The sequence below is a fragment of the Hypomesus transpacificus genome, chromosome 19 (genome assembly GCF_021917145.1).
Source record: "Hypomesus transpacificus isolate Combined female chromosome 19, fHypTra1, whole genome shotgun sequence".
Classification (NCBI taxonomy): Eukaryota; Metazoa; Chordata; class Actinopteri; order Osmeriformes; family Osmeridae; genus Hypomesus; species Hypomesus transpacificus.
In genome coordinates, this window is record NC_061078.1 from 6,424,718 (window position 1) to 6,441,087 (window position 16,370).

Genomic DNA, 16,370 nt, shown 5'->3' on the forward strand with positions numbered 1-16,370 from the left:
TTTTATTTCAACTATCGGTGACATAACATTTATTTCTCTGTTTTTTCTTAGAGCTCAACTGAATAGAGGAGCTGCAATTGTATTTATTTGACTCTCCCTGTATAACTACTGCTCTCAAGTGGAGAAACAGAAAATGTCACACATTGCAAAAATATTTTGGGGAATGAGCCCCCCCCCCCCCCCCAAAAGAAAAACACTATAAAACCTGAAACCAATACAATATCGATACCACTCAAACACAGTGCATTGAAAAAATGGTAATACTTTAATCATATCTTATTTCGTATAGTACAGAGATACACAAGTTGTTGAATTGGTGGGGGCGGGGGGCTCTGAACAGTTGCTATGGGTGATTGAATATAATTTCCGGTGGCTGTTATAAAGATATACGTCTGCTCCATGGACAGCCTCTCCATCACACGCCAATGATGAAGCGATTGACCTTCTCAAAGTACGCTGGTTTGAGATAATCCTGCAGTTCACTCTTTTTTACCCACATGAAAGGTCCTTTTGTAGCTGACGCGAGACTGCCGTCTGACAGGATCGCCTTGAAGAAAAACACCTTTGTTCCCACATTGCTCTCCGTTTGAGCAACTTTAGGCAATTTGTACTTATAAACTCCACAGGGGGTGTTGCCAAGGAACGTTGCTTTGAAATTGGATTCTGTAATCATTAAAAATGTATTTTTCTTATTAGACTCACGCTAATAAACTACAGTTGCAAGCACATTGACTGGTAAGTGTTACAATTTTTTAAAACAACAATAAACACATAATATTTGAAAGACTCTCTCGAGGACATCAAAGAAAGTTTTAAAGAAGAATGAACCGTTGACTAACCTGGCAGGCTAGCAAGGGCCCTCTCTGCAGTGTGTCTCAGGGTTTCTCCAGACTCCCACTGCAGTTGAGGTAGGAGCCACAACTTATCACTGCCGACTGTCTGCTCCACCAGCAGGACTAAGCTGTCCGCAAGATAACGACTCATACTTCTTGGGTCCTCCTCTCCACTAGCTGAAGAAGTTAGTTTACAGGTCAAATAAAGTGTGTATGTCTAGAGCACTGGGATACATTGTGGTACCTTTTTTTTTTTTTTTTCAGTGGAAATGTCTGCTTTTTTGGGATGGATAGTGAAGAAACACAGGACATGTAAGGGAAATAGATAGACGATATGCAGAAAATGGTCTGGACTGGATTCAAACCTCAGTAAAATTTCAGCCTATATGGTAGTGAGCCATTGAAGTGCAATGGCTCGACAGTTTTAAGCGTGGGTGTACATACTGTAATACAATGTAATGGTCATTTGCCCATCAAGTGAAGTTAGATTTGGTTCAATTTAATATTGTGACAGGGCTATGAGTGGTGGATGTTGACAGCGAGTTGAGTTGGATGAGTTTAAAGTTGACTTGTTACACAGACCTGTGTCTCTTGGGGTGGGTTCGAAGCCTTTCAGCTTCTGTTCCCAGGAGTCTTCCAGGTCCTGAGCAGTGACGATCTCCTCGGCACCGTAATTCGCCTCTTCATCGGAATCATAGTCATCAGCCTGTTTGCGACTCAATCGCTCTGCCTCTTCGTGAAGCCTCAGCTCGTGCCTGGAAATCATGCTTCTCTCCAGCTCCAACTGAAACGTATAACTGTTTTAAGTATTTTACTAACTAAATTCCGTCTGACATTGTGGCTATTACATAGCCAATGTATATGCGCATGAATTTGATGCAGGACTGTGTATGGTATACTGTACCTGCAGCATGAGTTCTGCAAATTGATCCTCAATAGGGCTTTTTTTCTGAGATGTGACGGGCAACCTTTGCAAGCACACGGCTCCCATTAACTTCCATGGTGACGCTGATGCGACGTTTCCCACTGTGTTTTGGGTCTGAAGCGCAACACGGGCAGGGTAATTGAAAGATATTTTACGAAAACATGTCTTCGTCAACCGAGTCTGGCCAACATTTGTAATAAATTGGCAGAAAGGGTGCGTTGCCATTCTTGCGCAGGGGGCTGCCATTTTGGTTTCTTTCTGTGGTGGTACCCACAATGCTCTGGTGTTAGGGTGAGATTATTCTGTCAAAAGGGGGGTACATGGAGATAAACGTACTCTATATTTCGGCAGGGCAATGTTGCTTGCGTCTATCATATGTTTTTATATAATCTCTGAATATTTGTAAATTATTACAGAGTAGCCTGCCTACTATATTTTACCATCCCCTAAAGTATACAATTATTGTCTTCCGGATTAGCGTCAGTACACCAATGTGTAGTGAAACTGTCGTCAATAACATTTCCGGTTTTAAGAATAAGAGTCTGAGACGCGTAAAAGTGGGAAATCGGTGGTGCATTTCGTGTTCTCGCATCAACCAGTTAGCTTGGTTGACACCATTGTATATATTATTATATATGCCATTATATCGTATTATTAAATAGAACCAGGTGTAAACTACGGTGGCCCTGAAGTGCAAATGACACCCCCTAATATGAGTACGTCCCCCAAATGAAAATACTCCCCCCCAATACGAGTCAACTCCCCCCAAATCGGATAACTTGTTCACCTCCCCCCAAAAATGAAAATACTCCCCCCCAATACGAGTCAACTCCCCCCAAATCGGATGACTTGTTCACCTCCCCCCAATACAAAAACGCGCTCCCCCAAATGGAAAACGACATTACATTAACTCAAAAACACATTACATTAACTCTGAACGGAAAGGGTAGGTACTACACTTTAGCGCTGATTGGATGCAGTAGGCTAACTAACAAGAAATAAGAAATTGATCAACAGAAGTACAAAATGCAATAGCCTGGCAGAGTTACGTGCACCAGAACATTTGTTTGGCTATCGAAGAATGTAGCAAATAGTAGGCTTCTTAGGCAAAAGTATTTCGAGATAAATGTAAAAATCGATAGCCAAACTACTATCCTGGTCCACGTTACTCTGTCATTGTGGTATTTCATACTTTTGTAGTGGACTATTAGTTTTTTCTTCTGAAAAGTCCTGATTCCTTCAACTGCGTTTTTAGCGTGCGCATAGGCTAGGCTACTTATATTGTGAAACGTTAACAGCAGATCTAAGATTATTTCATAGGAATTACCCTGATTAAAATAAAGAGTAGTGTAATGACTCTGAATTGTAAACATTAATGTTTCCTCTTTCCTTCAAATCAAAACGATTATTTTATGATAATGACAGAGTTACGTGGACTAGTTGTTTGGCTATCGATGTTTACGTTTAACACGCAATTTATGCTTTTGCATACATAGCCTATGCTACATGCTTCGATACCCAAATAAATGTCCTGGTGCACGTAACTCTGTCAGGCTGTTGCATTTTGTACTTCTGTCAATCAATTTCTTATTTCTTGTCAGTTATCCTACTGCATCCAATCAGCGCTAAAGTGTAGTACCTACCCTTTCCGTTCAGAGTTAATGTAATGTGTTTTTGAGTTAATGTAATGTCGTTTTCCATTTGGGGGAGCGCGTTTTTGTATTGGGGGGAGGTGAACAAGTCATCCGATTTGGGGGGAGTTGACTCGTATTGGGGGGGGAGCGCGTTTTTGTATTGGGGGGAGGTGAACAAGTCATCCGATTTGGGGGGAGTTGACTCGTATTGGGGGGGAGTATTTTCATTTTTGGGGGGAGGTGAACAAGTCATCCGATTTGGGGGGAGTTGACTCGTATTGGGGGGGAGTATTTTCATTTGGGGGATGTACTCATATTAGGGGGTGTCATTTGCACTTCAGGGCCACCGTAGTAAACACATATGTTGATGTACATAGTTATGACATAATAAAATGAAATCATTTATACAGAAGGTTACCCAAGCTACATAAGCTACACAAACGTTTTGCAAGTTTTTTAAAGTCTTTTCCCCAGGCCTCTATTGTTATTGTTAGTGGCGACGTAAGGCATTATATAAAAAATTGTTTGTCTATTTACTTTTATTTTGAAATACTTTGAAGAAAAGAACAGGAAATGTGATTCCAGTGAGTGGCTTCCACCCTACAGCTCAATGTCACACCTTGTTGTGTAAACCAGCTAGCTTTCTAGCTTAAATATATCTTTCTATATAAAGGCGTCATGTATACATTAAACTGTTTATTATTAAATTATACAAGGACTGTAGGGGGTTTCATGTAAGTATCTCGTTTTGTATTTGATCTGAAATCTAGATTAGCTAGCAAACGTTAGAAATAGCGTATAGCAGTTAAGCCATGCATTTTTCCTAGCATTTCTGACATATCTAAACATAAGTTTAATAAACAATTTGTAAACGTGTGCATGTGCGCTTAATGCATACGTGTAATGATGCGACATTGTGTTTCAGTTTAGGGGGTGGTCTGCAGCGAGCAGTATGCACTAGCGCTGTCAGGTTGCAGGGGACAGCGCAAACATCCATTGCCACCGAATCCAATAAGTCAAACAGTTCAAAAGAGTTCAGGTAACGTTAACGCACATTCCACCATCGGAACATATTGCCAATAACCATAATAGCCATTTCAAGCCAATAACTATTATTTTACCTCACCCCGCAGTCACTATCCTCCATTACCGGGCCAAGACACTTCATTGAGATGGGGTGGGAAGAAGTTTGAGGAGTTGCCTATCGCACATATCAAATCCACATATAATAAGTAAGATAACACACATACTGTAGATTGGTGAATGGAATGATCATGAGTGAGTTATGGGGAGATAATAAATGTTGTGTGTGCGTGCTTGCCTGTGTCAGCACCCACATCCAGGTGACTGACAGCGAGGGCCAGTACATGGTTAGGACATCCTGTGGCACCGAGGGCTTCAAGAATGCAAGGAAGTCCACACCTATTGCTGCTCAGACAGCAGGCATCTCAGCTGCAGCGGTAAGATGTGCATCATTACATTGATTATGCAAGTAAATAATTGTCATGTAATTTAATGAGATGTTATGTAACGTATGACCACTTGAAGGCAGTTAGGCTTTCAAATGTTTGTTACAAAATTGTTTTTATGTACTACAATTTGATTTTCTTTAAAAATTGGTAAAGAACCATCATCTAATATGTTTTGTTGAAATGTCATCCTCTTGCCTTCTCCTAAGCAGAAAGCCACAATAAAAGGGGTCACGTTTATCCGCGTATCTGTGAAAGGTCTGGGCCCTGGACGCCTGGTGAGTCCATTTAACCTAACTAACATAACTATCCTTACAGCTCTAGCTGTCAACATCACACTGTCATTGCTGGTTAGCCTAACCACATACAATTGAAGCTCTTGCAGCTTATACAATACAGCTTTAAATGTTGAAGAAGAAGATATCCGGGAAGAATATCCTAGTCTAAATCATCTTTGATTTCTTGTCTCTCCTCTCTAGTCTGCCATCAAGGGTTTGTCAATGGGAGGGCTGGAGGTGGTGTCCATAACAGATAACACCCCTGTGCCGCACAATGGATGCCGCCCACGCAAAGCCAGAAGAATATAAATATCACACACCACCTGGGCAGGGTGACAGGGGCCCAATAATCTGTCTTACCAAATTCTAATACAAATGTTATCTTATGTTACTGCTTTCATTTTGGTGTTTCAGTATGTTTTATCTTTGTTATACATCTCCACATATTACTAAATTAATTGCCAACATCATTTCACAGTTTCAGTAGAGACTTGTCTGTTACAATTCAAATTCTTTATAGTAAAATATACACAGCCAACACCTGTACAATATGATATAAATACAAGGTGAACAGCAGGACATAACTTCTTTAGAGTCTAATGCACCTTTACAGATGCCACTGCCTCAAGGTTGGTTCAGCAGAAATGGACGAAGGAAAATCACTTCTAACAGACCTGGGATTGGTTAACAAATTGGTTAAAGAAGATTGTACACAAAACATCCTTCACACTTCAGTGTAGATACAAATTCGCCAGGAAGATTTTTTTAGTACATTTTCTGCTGGGGTATCTTACTCAAAGTTGAAGGCACATTTCTGTCAATATCATTTTTTTCTGGTGAAACAAATATGTCAATATATCTAGATTGCATGTGGAGTTATTTTAAACGTAGTTCATCGCAACACTATACCAAATGGCTGCAACAGCAGTGCTTCAAACTTTACAGTGTGGGGGGTCAGCCGTAACATCAGTATCATAGGTCATTTTCAAAAAACTTAAAACAGGTGTAGTAAACACATTCAAAACTGATAAGATATACTATGCTATGTCGTCACATAATAGCATGAAGCAGCCATGCACAAGTCTTGAGGAAAGCCCCCCCCCAATAGGGCGACTGTACCTCTTTACTGGGGTCAGACTAGGCAGTGCAGATACTGTCTGTATTCTCTACATGCTTTGTGTGTGTTTGGATCCAGGTCACTGGTCTGAGTCAAGATTTGGTCTGGTCAGACCCTGGTGTTTTTGAACAATGAAAATAATAATAAAGTCCACCCTCCCCGGCTAGCCCAGGTTCAAAAACGTTTAAGTTCAGTGTCATCCCTTCTATCAGTACATATCATGTAGTATATATGTAGTAATCTTACAGTCTGGGTAGTTAATCTAGAATAATGTATGCTCTTTGGTTCTTAACATACATAGGACTACATGACTAAGCAAACAAACAAAATCAAACAACAATTTTGTTAACTGAATATGTACCATTGAAAATAGTATTTAGGCAGGTGATATAAACACAACCCCAAGCTGTATGAAGCCTAAACTGTATCATTTGCCAAAAAAACAACCCTGTTCAACACTAGACCCATTTTCAATTCAACTGCCTTTTTGTTATTCTTTTGAATACGTTTCTTGGGCAGGCTTTGCCACAGTTAAAAATTGACATCAGACAGAAAAGGCAGCTGATAAAGTGCTTAATGACTAAAACTGATAACACGTACACACAAACACAGTCTCTGGCTTCTTCACACCAAACACTGCACCACCTAGTTACCTACAGACAGGGCCTCACGGAGAGCTCATCCCCAAAGACCAAAACGCTTTCACTGACTTTCACCTCCGCTCTCTTTCACTCCTTTCCCAGTGTAATGTGTTAAGCCATACAATCTGAATTGGAGCACTTTGCTGACAGAAAATTACCCCAAACGGTTCCTCGATGCAATGACTAATACAGCACAAAGAAAGGCAAGAGAAGCATTGCTATGATTCTGTTGTTCTGTACACTATTGAGCCTTGTTCCATCTAAAACTAATACAAAATGGAACACGTCAAAAAGATGTGCATTTGTGCCTAAAATATAAAAGGAGGTTTTGTACACTTTGCCTATACAAAAATACATCCCTTTATTTAAGCATTTAACATGAACCCTTCCTTCCACACACCCATACAGACCCCTAGAGAACACTGACACCAGCCACACCAGGGACAGGACAATAATGAGTCAGTCCATTGGACAAAAAAGGTACTATATGCAGCATTTTCCACCAATAAGAACAATGGGCAGAACAGCTGTTAATTACCAATTGCCAAACTATTTCACATTACACAGCTCATTAATTTACTCATCTCTTTCAGACAACATGGCGGTTCAACACCAACAGGATGACAGCACATGTAAGACAAAGGTATCACACAGAACACTCATAAGTTCTGTCACAAGCATGTTACAGTACAAGCGCAGGTACACTCGGGCCATGCTGTCAAGTGAGAACAAAGCAGCCCATTGGTTACAGGGGGAGAGAAGATGCTGCTGATCTCCACAGTGACTGGGACATGTCGAATGTTTGTTTTTGCTTGTTTTTCGCTTTTCCGATGGGCAGCTGCCGTGCAGCACTGATGGTAAACCATTCACATTTGAATACGTAAATGGAGTAAAGATGAGACTTAACTGACAGCCTCTCAACATTGTAGCATTTGGTGTCTATCAGATATTGCACTTAAAGAAAGATGAATTGTGGTGGGTGACTGGAAAGGTATGGAGACAGGCTGTGCATGCCCCCCACAGAAGGAGCTCTGGGCCAGGAGAAAGATATTGGCACTGGGTGCAGGAAGGTCCAGGGGACTGCCTGGGCTGGGGGCACTAGGGAGTAGACTGGAGGTAGAGGGGGACATTCTCAACCCTTACGTCCCACACACAAACACACACACACACCTTTCATCTGAATTCCAGCTCACACAACACCACCACCTCCCTCATCACTTCCCCTGGAAGTTGCTCAGCTCCATCTCGTCCTTGCGGCGCCTCTGCTGGGCGAACAGGGAACTGAAGGGGTACAGCTTGGCCTTGGCCGGGTACCGCTGTCCTGCGATGTCCACCTCGTAGTCGCCGCGGTTGATGAAGTCCGGCGTGATGGCGGCCGGGGCACCTTCGGGGCCCAGGGGCGGCGAGACGAAGCCTAGGCAGACGTGGCGCTCCAGGGTGTAGCTGTAGGCGGAGCTGGTGGTAGTGCCGACCAGCTGGCCGTCGCGGTAGACGGGCTCGCCCCACCAGGGCCACAGGTCCAGCTCTGTGTCATGGTCCTCCAGAACCAGCATGAGGAAACGGCGAGACACGCCCTCCTGGCGCTGCGCTAGCAGGGCCTCTCGGCCGATGAAGTCTATATCCTGGAAGAGGGGGACAGGGAAGAGAGGGAGGGAGACAGAGGGAGGGAAAAAGGGGGATGTAAATGTTGACAATGGTGAAGGACTATATAATGAAATAATAAATAAATAAAAATAACTAGAACATAAGCTTTTTGCTAAACATACTTAAAATATCAGGGTTACTACAGTATTCAATTGCTTCAATTATTATGAGCATTTCCATCAAGAACAAGGAACATGATCAGGTCCGATCTGGGTCTCAACCACCACACTGAGGTACATGTGTGCCCTCACCTTGTCGAACTTGACCCTGAACTCACGGCCGCACTCCAGAGGGGTGGTGAAGGGATCCAAGTCCTGCCCCCAGAAGGCAAAAAACTTCTCAATGCGCAGGCTACGCAGGGCGTAGTAGCCCGCGTTGCGAATGCCGTACTTCTGACCCACCGACATCACCTCGTTGTACACATGGAGTGCGTACTGGGGAGGGCCATAGGCGAGAGGCTGTTAGCATCGCAAATGTCCATGCACACACTGGACACTGCCACACACACATATTCAAGCATGTACACAAAATATCTTGTGTGTGAGAAACAGAAGAAAAAAAAGAGAGGTAAAACAGTATGTGTGTGTGTGTTTTCACCTCGATAGGTATGTAGAGCATAAAGCCAGGCTCTCCAGTGTGGGTCATGCTCATCACTCTAATCCCGTTGGCATAGCCAACGCTCATTTCCTGTTGACACAAAACACAAAGGGTCTTACAAACACTAGAAAATGTGGTACAATCAATCTATAACGTGACCCCATGTGTGTATGTGGTGTTGGAATATGCTCACCTTACAGAACAAAGAGGGGAAATGATCGGGAGTCATGGAAACGTAGGACAACTCAGACAAGACATCCATCGCTCTCGGCCCGATCAGATTTAGCGCTGAAAAATCAAGATGGCCACAGGGTTAGGAATCCAGAATGTCACAACTACAACACTAGGAACACTTCCACAGACAGTTCTAGAAGAACTGACCAAACAAGACTGGTGTGAACCTCTTTAATCATAATCTGTACTGTACGGTCATCGCCTATCCAGTGAGGTCACATCTGGTATTTGTGTATATACTGTATTTATCTGACAGGGAGGAAGGAGGGAGAGGAGGTTGAAGGATGAGGTGTGATGGTCAACCTGTGTACTTCCAGCTGACGTCCTCTAGGTGGAGCTGTGGGTCGTTGGGCATGTGTTTCTTCAGCCACGCCCAACAGTGAACCTGCTGATCTGTGGGGGAGATGATGAAGAAACTGGGGGGAGAGAGATAGAGAGAGAGAGCGAGTGAGAGAGCGAGAGAAAAACATCAACCAGACCTTTCACCATAACCATGTGGAAGGACATGGTGATAGTGTGGCGTGGTGGATCAGTGCTGCTCTTCCCCCCTGGACCTCCTACCTGTTCTTCTTGACGCGGACCACGCTGCAGTCGTTCTCGTAGCCGCCCCTCTCGTTCAGCATGCCCGTGTGGACGATGTGGCCCACGGGCACGTCCAGGTCGTTAGCACACAGGCGCTGCAGCAGCTCCAGAGCCTCGTCACCTGTAGACTGTGAGTGTGTGTGTGCACGTATGTAAAACAGAAAGGGAATAAGAAGTAGAAGCAACCACTTATCACGTCTACATACAGTATAGAACGAAGGCCCTGGACTACTGCTTAACATCCTGAATTGCACTCACAGTGAGTTCAAACTTGGTGAAGGAGGACATGTCGATGACACACACAGCCTCTTTGCAGCACTTGACTTCGGAGCCCACAATGTCAAACCAGTCAGGCTTGTAGAAGGTCTTGCTCTGGTCCAACGACAGAAGGTCTGAGAACACATGAAACACAGCATACGTTGTCTTCTCTGAAGATGGAGGTTTAACCTCAGAGACGTATGTGAAGCCTGTGGGGACACTGCTTGCAAAAAAGCTAAATGAATAAGCGTGATGTCAATATTGGAATGTTCAATTCTTCAAGTATATTATTTTACAGTGATCATAATGTATAACAAGTTTCATCTATACACCAGTCTTTAGCACTGAGAACACAGGGGGAACAGATTTCCCTGGAGGTCTGATGAAAGTGGTTCCCCCCCTGTATATTAGAGTCTGGCCATTTATGAAGCAATACAGTGATGCTGGTGATGTATGTTACTGTAATCATTATGTATAACAAGTTTCATCTATACACCAGTCGTGTTTTACACTGAGAACACAGGGGGAACAGATTTCCCTGGAGGCCTGAGGAAAGTGGTTCCCCCCATCTACACACTGGTCACTGGACTAGATTTCCCTGGAGGATTTCCCAGGACGCCGTTCATTTGGAGCCCTGGGTGTGGTGTCCACATCTCACCTTTCCCAGCAGGTACAAAGTACTTGGCCCTCTCAAAGCCGTGCTTCTCCATCCAGCGAGCGCCCTGGGTGTCCAGCCGGTCGTACAAGGGGCTGGTCCGCAGCTGCCGGCCTGTCTGGAAGTCCCAGCGAGGGACCTTCAGCTCGTACAGCAGGGCTGTGGAGGATGGACACACGCAGACAGACAGACAGACAGAAAGACAGACGGATACAGCTTAAGTTCCAATGATATGCTGTATGCACAATCAACATGCTCGACAGTTCAGTGTGGTGTACTTGGCAATAAGCAGTAAAATCCCTCATCTCGGTCCATGAGACACTTGATGAAGTGTATCCTATCAGGAAAGCATGTGTGGTGCTTAGGAGGTGTGTGTGTTGGCTTACGGGGGCGTTACAGATGGGTCCATAATCGAAATCACCAGCCCAGAACAGAGGGGTACTCACGCATGACCTCCATGACCCGGTGACGTAGGAAGGTGCGACTGCTCTGCAGGTTGCCAAAGCGTTTGATGTCCAGCGGCCAGACGTTGGCTGTAGGATAGCCGTAGGTCATCCACTCCGCCAAATACCTGGACACACACACAAGCTACATTTGTAAACGAGTCCAAAGATAATGAAAGAAAACATAAGATGGGATGTCAATCTGTAGGACATTCATTTGATCCTGTGTGGTCTAGATTAACTGTAATGTAACTAACACTGACTGTGAAAGCATTGTGGCAAAGAAGAGACCAGACCTGAGTAAAACACCATAGATCATGAATGACTTACGCCTGCTTAGTCTTTCTTGGACTGAGAACCTCTCGCTGTGCTGACTATGTCCAGCCCTGCTGTGAACTTACTTCCCAGCTCCCCCGGCGAAGGCCAGTCCAGAAGAGTTCATCCCAGCCAGGACGTAGTAGCCGTGCAAGCCCGGGGTCTCACCCATCAGGCACCGCATGTCCGGGGTAAACGACTCGGGGCAGTTGACCAGCTGATGGATCTCAACCGACTCCAAGTCGGGCATGCGCCTCAGCAGGGCGCTCAGCATCGGCTCTGTGGGCACAGGGAGCGGGGCCGAGCAGGAGATGAAGGTGGGATGGGAGGGCACTGGTTAGACAGGTAACTCCTACAGCCATCGGTGATGCACCAGTCCAGGGTTCAGTCTGTCTAATCTCCCCAGGAGCCTGGAGCTTGGACACTGGAGCACGTTTCCTTACGCAAGAATTCCTTTTGAATTCCTTCCAAGTGTTATGTTTCAATACTGTGAGTGTAACACGTTAATGCCTGACATACTGATATTCTGACCTACAAGAACACTCCTTGACACAGTTGGCATCATTACCAATGTAGATCATGTATAGATCCACGGGGGCAGGCATGCATCCTTCCACACCGTGCACACCAACGCTAACACACAGCTGTGGGAAGGTAACCTCACACTCCTTGACTCGAGAACATGACATAGACACCCGACGTGCCTGTCTATTACATCATCTCCTCAGTGGTTGATTTGAGTCCGCTGCAGACAGACTCTCTGCTCAGAGGAAGAGAGCTGTGTCGCACACTGCCACAGTCCCAGCGTCTGCGGAGACTCTGCGAACTGGCTCCGGTTCAGACACTCTCAGAATCTCAAACAGTCTGGAGGGTGGTTCAGGGCTTCACTCAGATCCAGAAATAGACCCAGCTCATAAATAAGGTTAACCCTGAGCCTGACACCAACCTCTCATCCCAGAGGGTCTCTGCTCTCAGGCTAAACTTGAACATAAGGAACAAACTTCTGACTGAACTTACAGTCAACACTTTGACCAGATTGACCACAACAATCTGGTCAAATGTACTCCTTCATGCCAACTGGAGCTCTCTACGAGATGGTGACCCTCACCAAAGTGGTCCCAGTCCTCCTGCATGTTCTGGATCTCCAGCTGGTTCCTGCCCTCTGTGAAGATGGGTTTGGGGTTCTTTTCAAAGCCCCCAGACAGTATCCCCCCCTGCCAGGGTCGAGCGTAGATCCTCCCGTCCATGTCCATCACCACTATGACACAGACAGGTGTTTTTTTTGTGTTTATTTTCAAATGGTGTCCCCCTCACCAACAGCTATACAAATACAGTGACAGGGTGGTGGTGTATGGGGTGGGTGTGTAGTGTGAGACATGGGGATCTCCTAACCCCCACAGGTGTGTGTATGTGTAGTGTGTCTGACCTGGGGTGCTGGGTTGCAGGGGCACCTTCAGAGGCTTGGTGAGAAGGTAGAAGTGCTCACAGCCATGCAAAGGCACTGACACCTTGGTCTCACTGGCCTGGCCAAGCTCATAGGCCCACTTTGGAGTGAAAAGGGGGGAATGGCCCTTTAGTAACACCCTCACAATAAAACAAAAACATAACGAAATATAATACGCTGGGTTAACACAGTGACAACAACACAACAGGCCTTTTGGTGTGTTGAGCTGAAAACCTGGCTGTATGTAGATCATGACATCTGCATGTTTATCAGTGTCAATCACTTCAGTTAAATACGTAAGCAGAAAATGCCAATGGGGAAGGTGGAAAGATTTACCTGGCCTGCACAGTTAACAAAGTACTCGCACTCTATGGACCCTCTGTCAGTCTGTACCGATGTCACGTGACCCTTCTCCACCAACACCTGCTGCACACTGGTGCGATCGTAGATCTGTACACCTGGGGGTGTTAGCATGGACAGGAAGAAAAGTGAGGCCTGGTACAGTGGTAGGTGGCAGTAACAAATCACAGGGCAATAGTAAGACAAAGAGACCGACACTCAACAGTCTATCCCTATTATGATTTCTGGCTATCAATGGCCCATTAAAAAAGTGTTCATGAATATCCATGAAAATGACTAAATTAAAGTGATGGTGGTTCGGTTATATATTTATAAATGTGTGTCCGCATAGGGATCTGCAGCCAATCCCATGGCTTTCTCAGAGTGTGATCACTTCCTCCCTCACCGTGGCTGGCGGCCGCCACGGCGAGTGCGTGATTGACGTCTGGCGGTGAGACCACAGCGTCCCCTGGAAGATGCAGCGCTCCAACCAGGTCATGAATGTTTACCAGGGGGTGGAGCTTAGCCACTTCTTTGGGCTTGATGACGTTACAGCTGATCCCCATGACCCTGAAAGAGTTACCGTCCGAGTCAGGAGACAAGTGTATTTTTAAACAGGAGAAGTTTCAGTACTAGCTGTTTCCCTATCTTTCAGTCTGTACTTTTCATTATTCCTTGCATCAAGAGATGATGCTCGTCATTGTATACTTCTGAACATTGTAAAAAGGCGGCTTGTTTGGTAATGTAACTGGACAAAAATAGTTAGAATCAACATGTCAATAGAGGGGTATTGTGTTCGGTAAGGAAGAGAAGGGAGGGACGAGAAAGAAGGGAAGGACGAGAGGGACGGTAGAGAGGAGAGGAGAGAAGGGAGGGTGGAGAGAAAAAGCTATGAGGAGGAGAGAAAAGAGGGAGTAAGGTCTGATGCCTACTTAAGCCTGGACGCTAAGCGCTTCAGAGAGAGGAAACGATCCTGATTCTGGGCCAGACACAGGGAGCCAGTCCTTACGTAACCTGGGAAATACACACACGCACACCAAATATTAAGGCATACGTATAGTCATCTGAAACCACGCAAGGCCCCACCTTTCTTCTTTTGGCACTCCATAACATACTGTTCACCTAAACGTTCATCTAAACGTGCTACAATCCGACATGTAATCCACAAACTAAAAACATATTTCCAAAGAGGAAAAGATGAACTCTTAGTTAAAGGCAAGGGCTTAAACATGCAACCAAAAAACGTGCAACCATAAAGTACTGTGCACTAGAAACCAACAGGGTAAAGGCTAAGGTACTTAAAATATGTGTTCACGCATTTGAGGTCTCATGAAAGCTTACCAGTCTTCACCCCAGTCTCCTCCTCTAGTTTTTCATACAGAGCGTTGGAGTAGTCAGCCATCTTACACTCGATGGAGATTGCTTTTGCCACACTGACAATCCCAGCACACAGGCGAGTTGTGCCAGCACCAAGTCTAGGAACATAGTTAGGAGAAGGAGCATGACATACAGGTAGTTTTCTTCTTCATTCTTTTACCAACATGCTGCCACGCTCTCACTCGCACTCCAACATCCTTTACTGTCATTAAAACAGCCCATATGAACAGTACTGGGAGAAGCAGCAGTGAGGCTTGGCTCAAACCAGAACACACCTGCCCTGCTCCAGCAGCACTATCTCCGTCCAGCCCATCTTTGCTAAGTGATAAGCCACAGAAGTCCCCACGATGCCCCCTCCACAGATGACCACTCTGGCCTGGCTAGGCAGGGGCAGCAGGACCTGGGTCTCCCTCGGGGTAGCCAGCTTCCGGGGAGAGCACCAGATACCCCGATGCCCCGTGCTGGTCCCCCAGCACCCAGTATGGGACAGCAGCAGCTGGGGGAGCAGGGTAGGGGACAGAGCCCTGGAACTCCTCACACAGCTACGCATGACTCTCCCACCTGAGAAACAGGAAATAACCTATGTATCAGAGATGCTGTTTGGAATCTGTTAGGAAATAGTTGGATGACACGTGAGACCTGGCATTCCATTAGGTTGTCTGTTGAATTTACAACCACAACAGTGTAGACTGAAATTTGCCGAGTCAAAACATCCAGCTATATGGAATTATTTGTAAGCATACTATGCACGCCAATCTTCTGCTCTGGACCCAAACGCTAGGCATTGTCATTTACATTAGATGTGGCAGCTTGAACAGCTGTGTCAATCAATGAGTAGTGCCTGAGCTATAAATGTTGCGTTTGCTGTCTGGTTGCTTGGTGTCCTTCACCTTACGAAAAGTCCATAGCTGTCAACTAGCTGGCTACCACTACGTTCACGTTAGCAACCAGCTAGCTAAATCCAAAACATGTAATGTAAATCACTATTTTCTCTTCGTAAATTCTCGGTTGCTACTGACCAGTTTATTTCTTAACCCTGGAGTTTGCTATTCTGAAAACTTAGCTCGCCAGCTACAGTAGTCTAAAGAGATCTTGCCAGTTGGTGGCAAAATATTCCAGACTAGCTTAGCGAGCTAACGTTAGAAGCTAACTTTTCCTGTTAAATTAGTTAAACTCTTGGCAGTAAACTCACCGAAGCACTCCACTGAAAAAGTTATGATATCTATTTATGCTCAAATGTCAAGTTCAGTCCAGGGGCTCCAATGACACCGGAACATGACAGTCAGACTCTCTTGTTTATGATCGACCCATGGATGCTAGTACTAGTAGCGAGTGACAGGCTTGCTGCGTAGGCTACTAGTGCGTGCGTGCGGGGCCTAGCCAACGTCATATCACCTTTCCATACCCGCTCTGCGCGTGCACGTTCTTCATACCAATTTTCAAATGATCATTTACCCAACTGGAACCTATTATTTAAAAAAAAGCATGTAGCCCACTAATGTATTGTCTGGTCTTTGATGTTTGTTAATACATCATGAATAAAAGCTCAAACTTACTCAAAAAAGTTATTTCATCGTTAAGATGA

The 16,370-nt window shown here is 45.0% G+C and overlaps 3 protein-coding genes across 4 annotated transcripts; 1 reads left to right on the forward strand and 2 right to left on the reverse strand.

Moving 5' to 3' along the window:
- Positions 1-246: 246 nt before the first annotated feature.
- On the reverse strand, positions 247-2,270 carry mrpl46 (mitochondrial ribosomal protein L46). The gene is made up of 4 exons (XM_047042036.1): positions 1,738-2,270; positions 1,416-1,617; positions 840-1,010; positions 247-663 (listed from the first exon to the last, which is right to left on the reverse strand). Exons 1-4 carry the CDS (start codon positions 2,002-2,004, stop codon positions 416-418), a joined length of 888 nt encoding a protein of 295 aa, XP_046897992.1. The 5' UTR covers positions 2,005-2,270; the 3' UTR covers positions 247-415.
- A 1,688-nt stretch (positions 2,271-3,958) lies between these two features.
- Positions 3,959-5,609, forward strand: mrps11 (mitochondrial ribosomal protein S11). The gene is made up of 6 exons (XM_047041884.1): positions 3,959-4,126; positions 4,318-4,431; positions 4,526-4,624; positions 4,723-4,852; positions 5,074-5,139; positions 5,341-5,609. The coding sequence occupies exons 1-6, from the start codon at positions 4,071-4,073 to the stop codon at positions 5,446-5,448; spliced, it is 573 nt and encodes a 190-aa protein (XP_046897840.1). The 5' UTR covers positions 3,959-4,070; the 3' UTR covers positions 5,449-5,609.
- Positions 5,610-5,874: 265 nt separating this feature from the next.
- pdpr (pyruvate dehydrogenase phosphatase regulatory subunit) lies at positions 5,875-16,163 on the reverse strand. 2 transcript variants are annotated; one of them, XM_047041883.1, is made up of 18 exons: positions 15,978-16,163; positions 15,061-15,392; positions 14,750-14,883; positions 14,341-14,422; positions 13,815-13,978; positions 13,406-13,527; positions 13,052-13,169; positions 12,734-12,883; positions 11,712-11,904; positions 11,314-11,438; positions 10,871-11,026; positions 10,213-10,346; positions 9,934-10,082; positions 9,676-9,788; positions 9,332-9,426; positions 9,139-9,228; positions 8,793-8,975; positions 5,875-8,519 (listed from the first exon to the last, which is right to left on the reverse strand). In XM_047041883.1, the coding sequence occupies exons 2-18, from the start codon at positions 15,333-15,335 to the stop codon at positions 8,112-8,114; spliced, it is 2,691 nt and encodes an 896-aa protein (XP_046897839.1). In that variant the 5' UTR covers positions 15,336-15,392; positions 15,978-16,163; the 3' UTR covers positions 5,875-8,111. The 2 variants fall into 2 exon arrangements, with proteins under 2 accessions (XP_046897839.1, XP_046897838.1); XM_047041882.1 differs by having other exon boundaries at positions 15,061-15,346; positions 15,978-16,162.
- Positions 16,164-16,370: the final 207 nt, after the last annotated feature.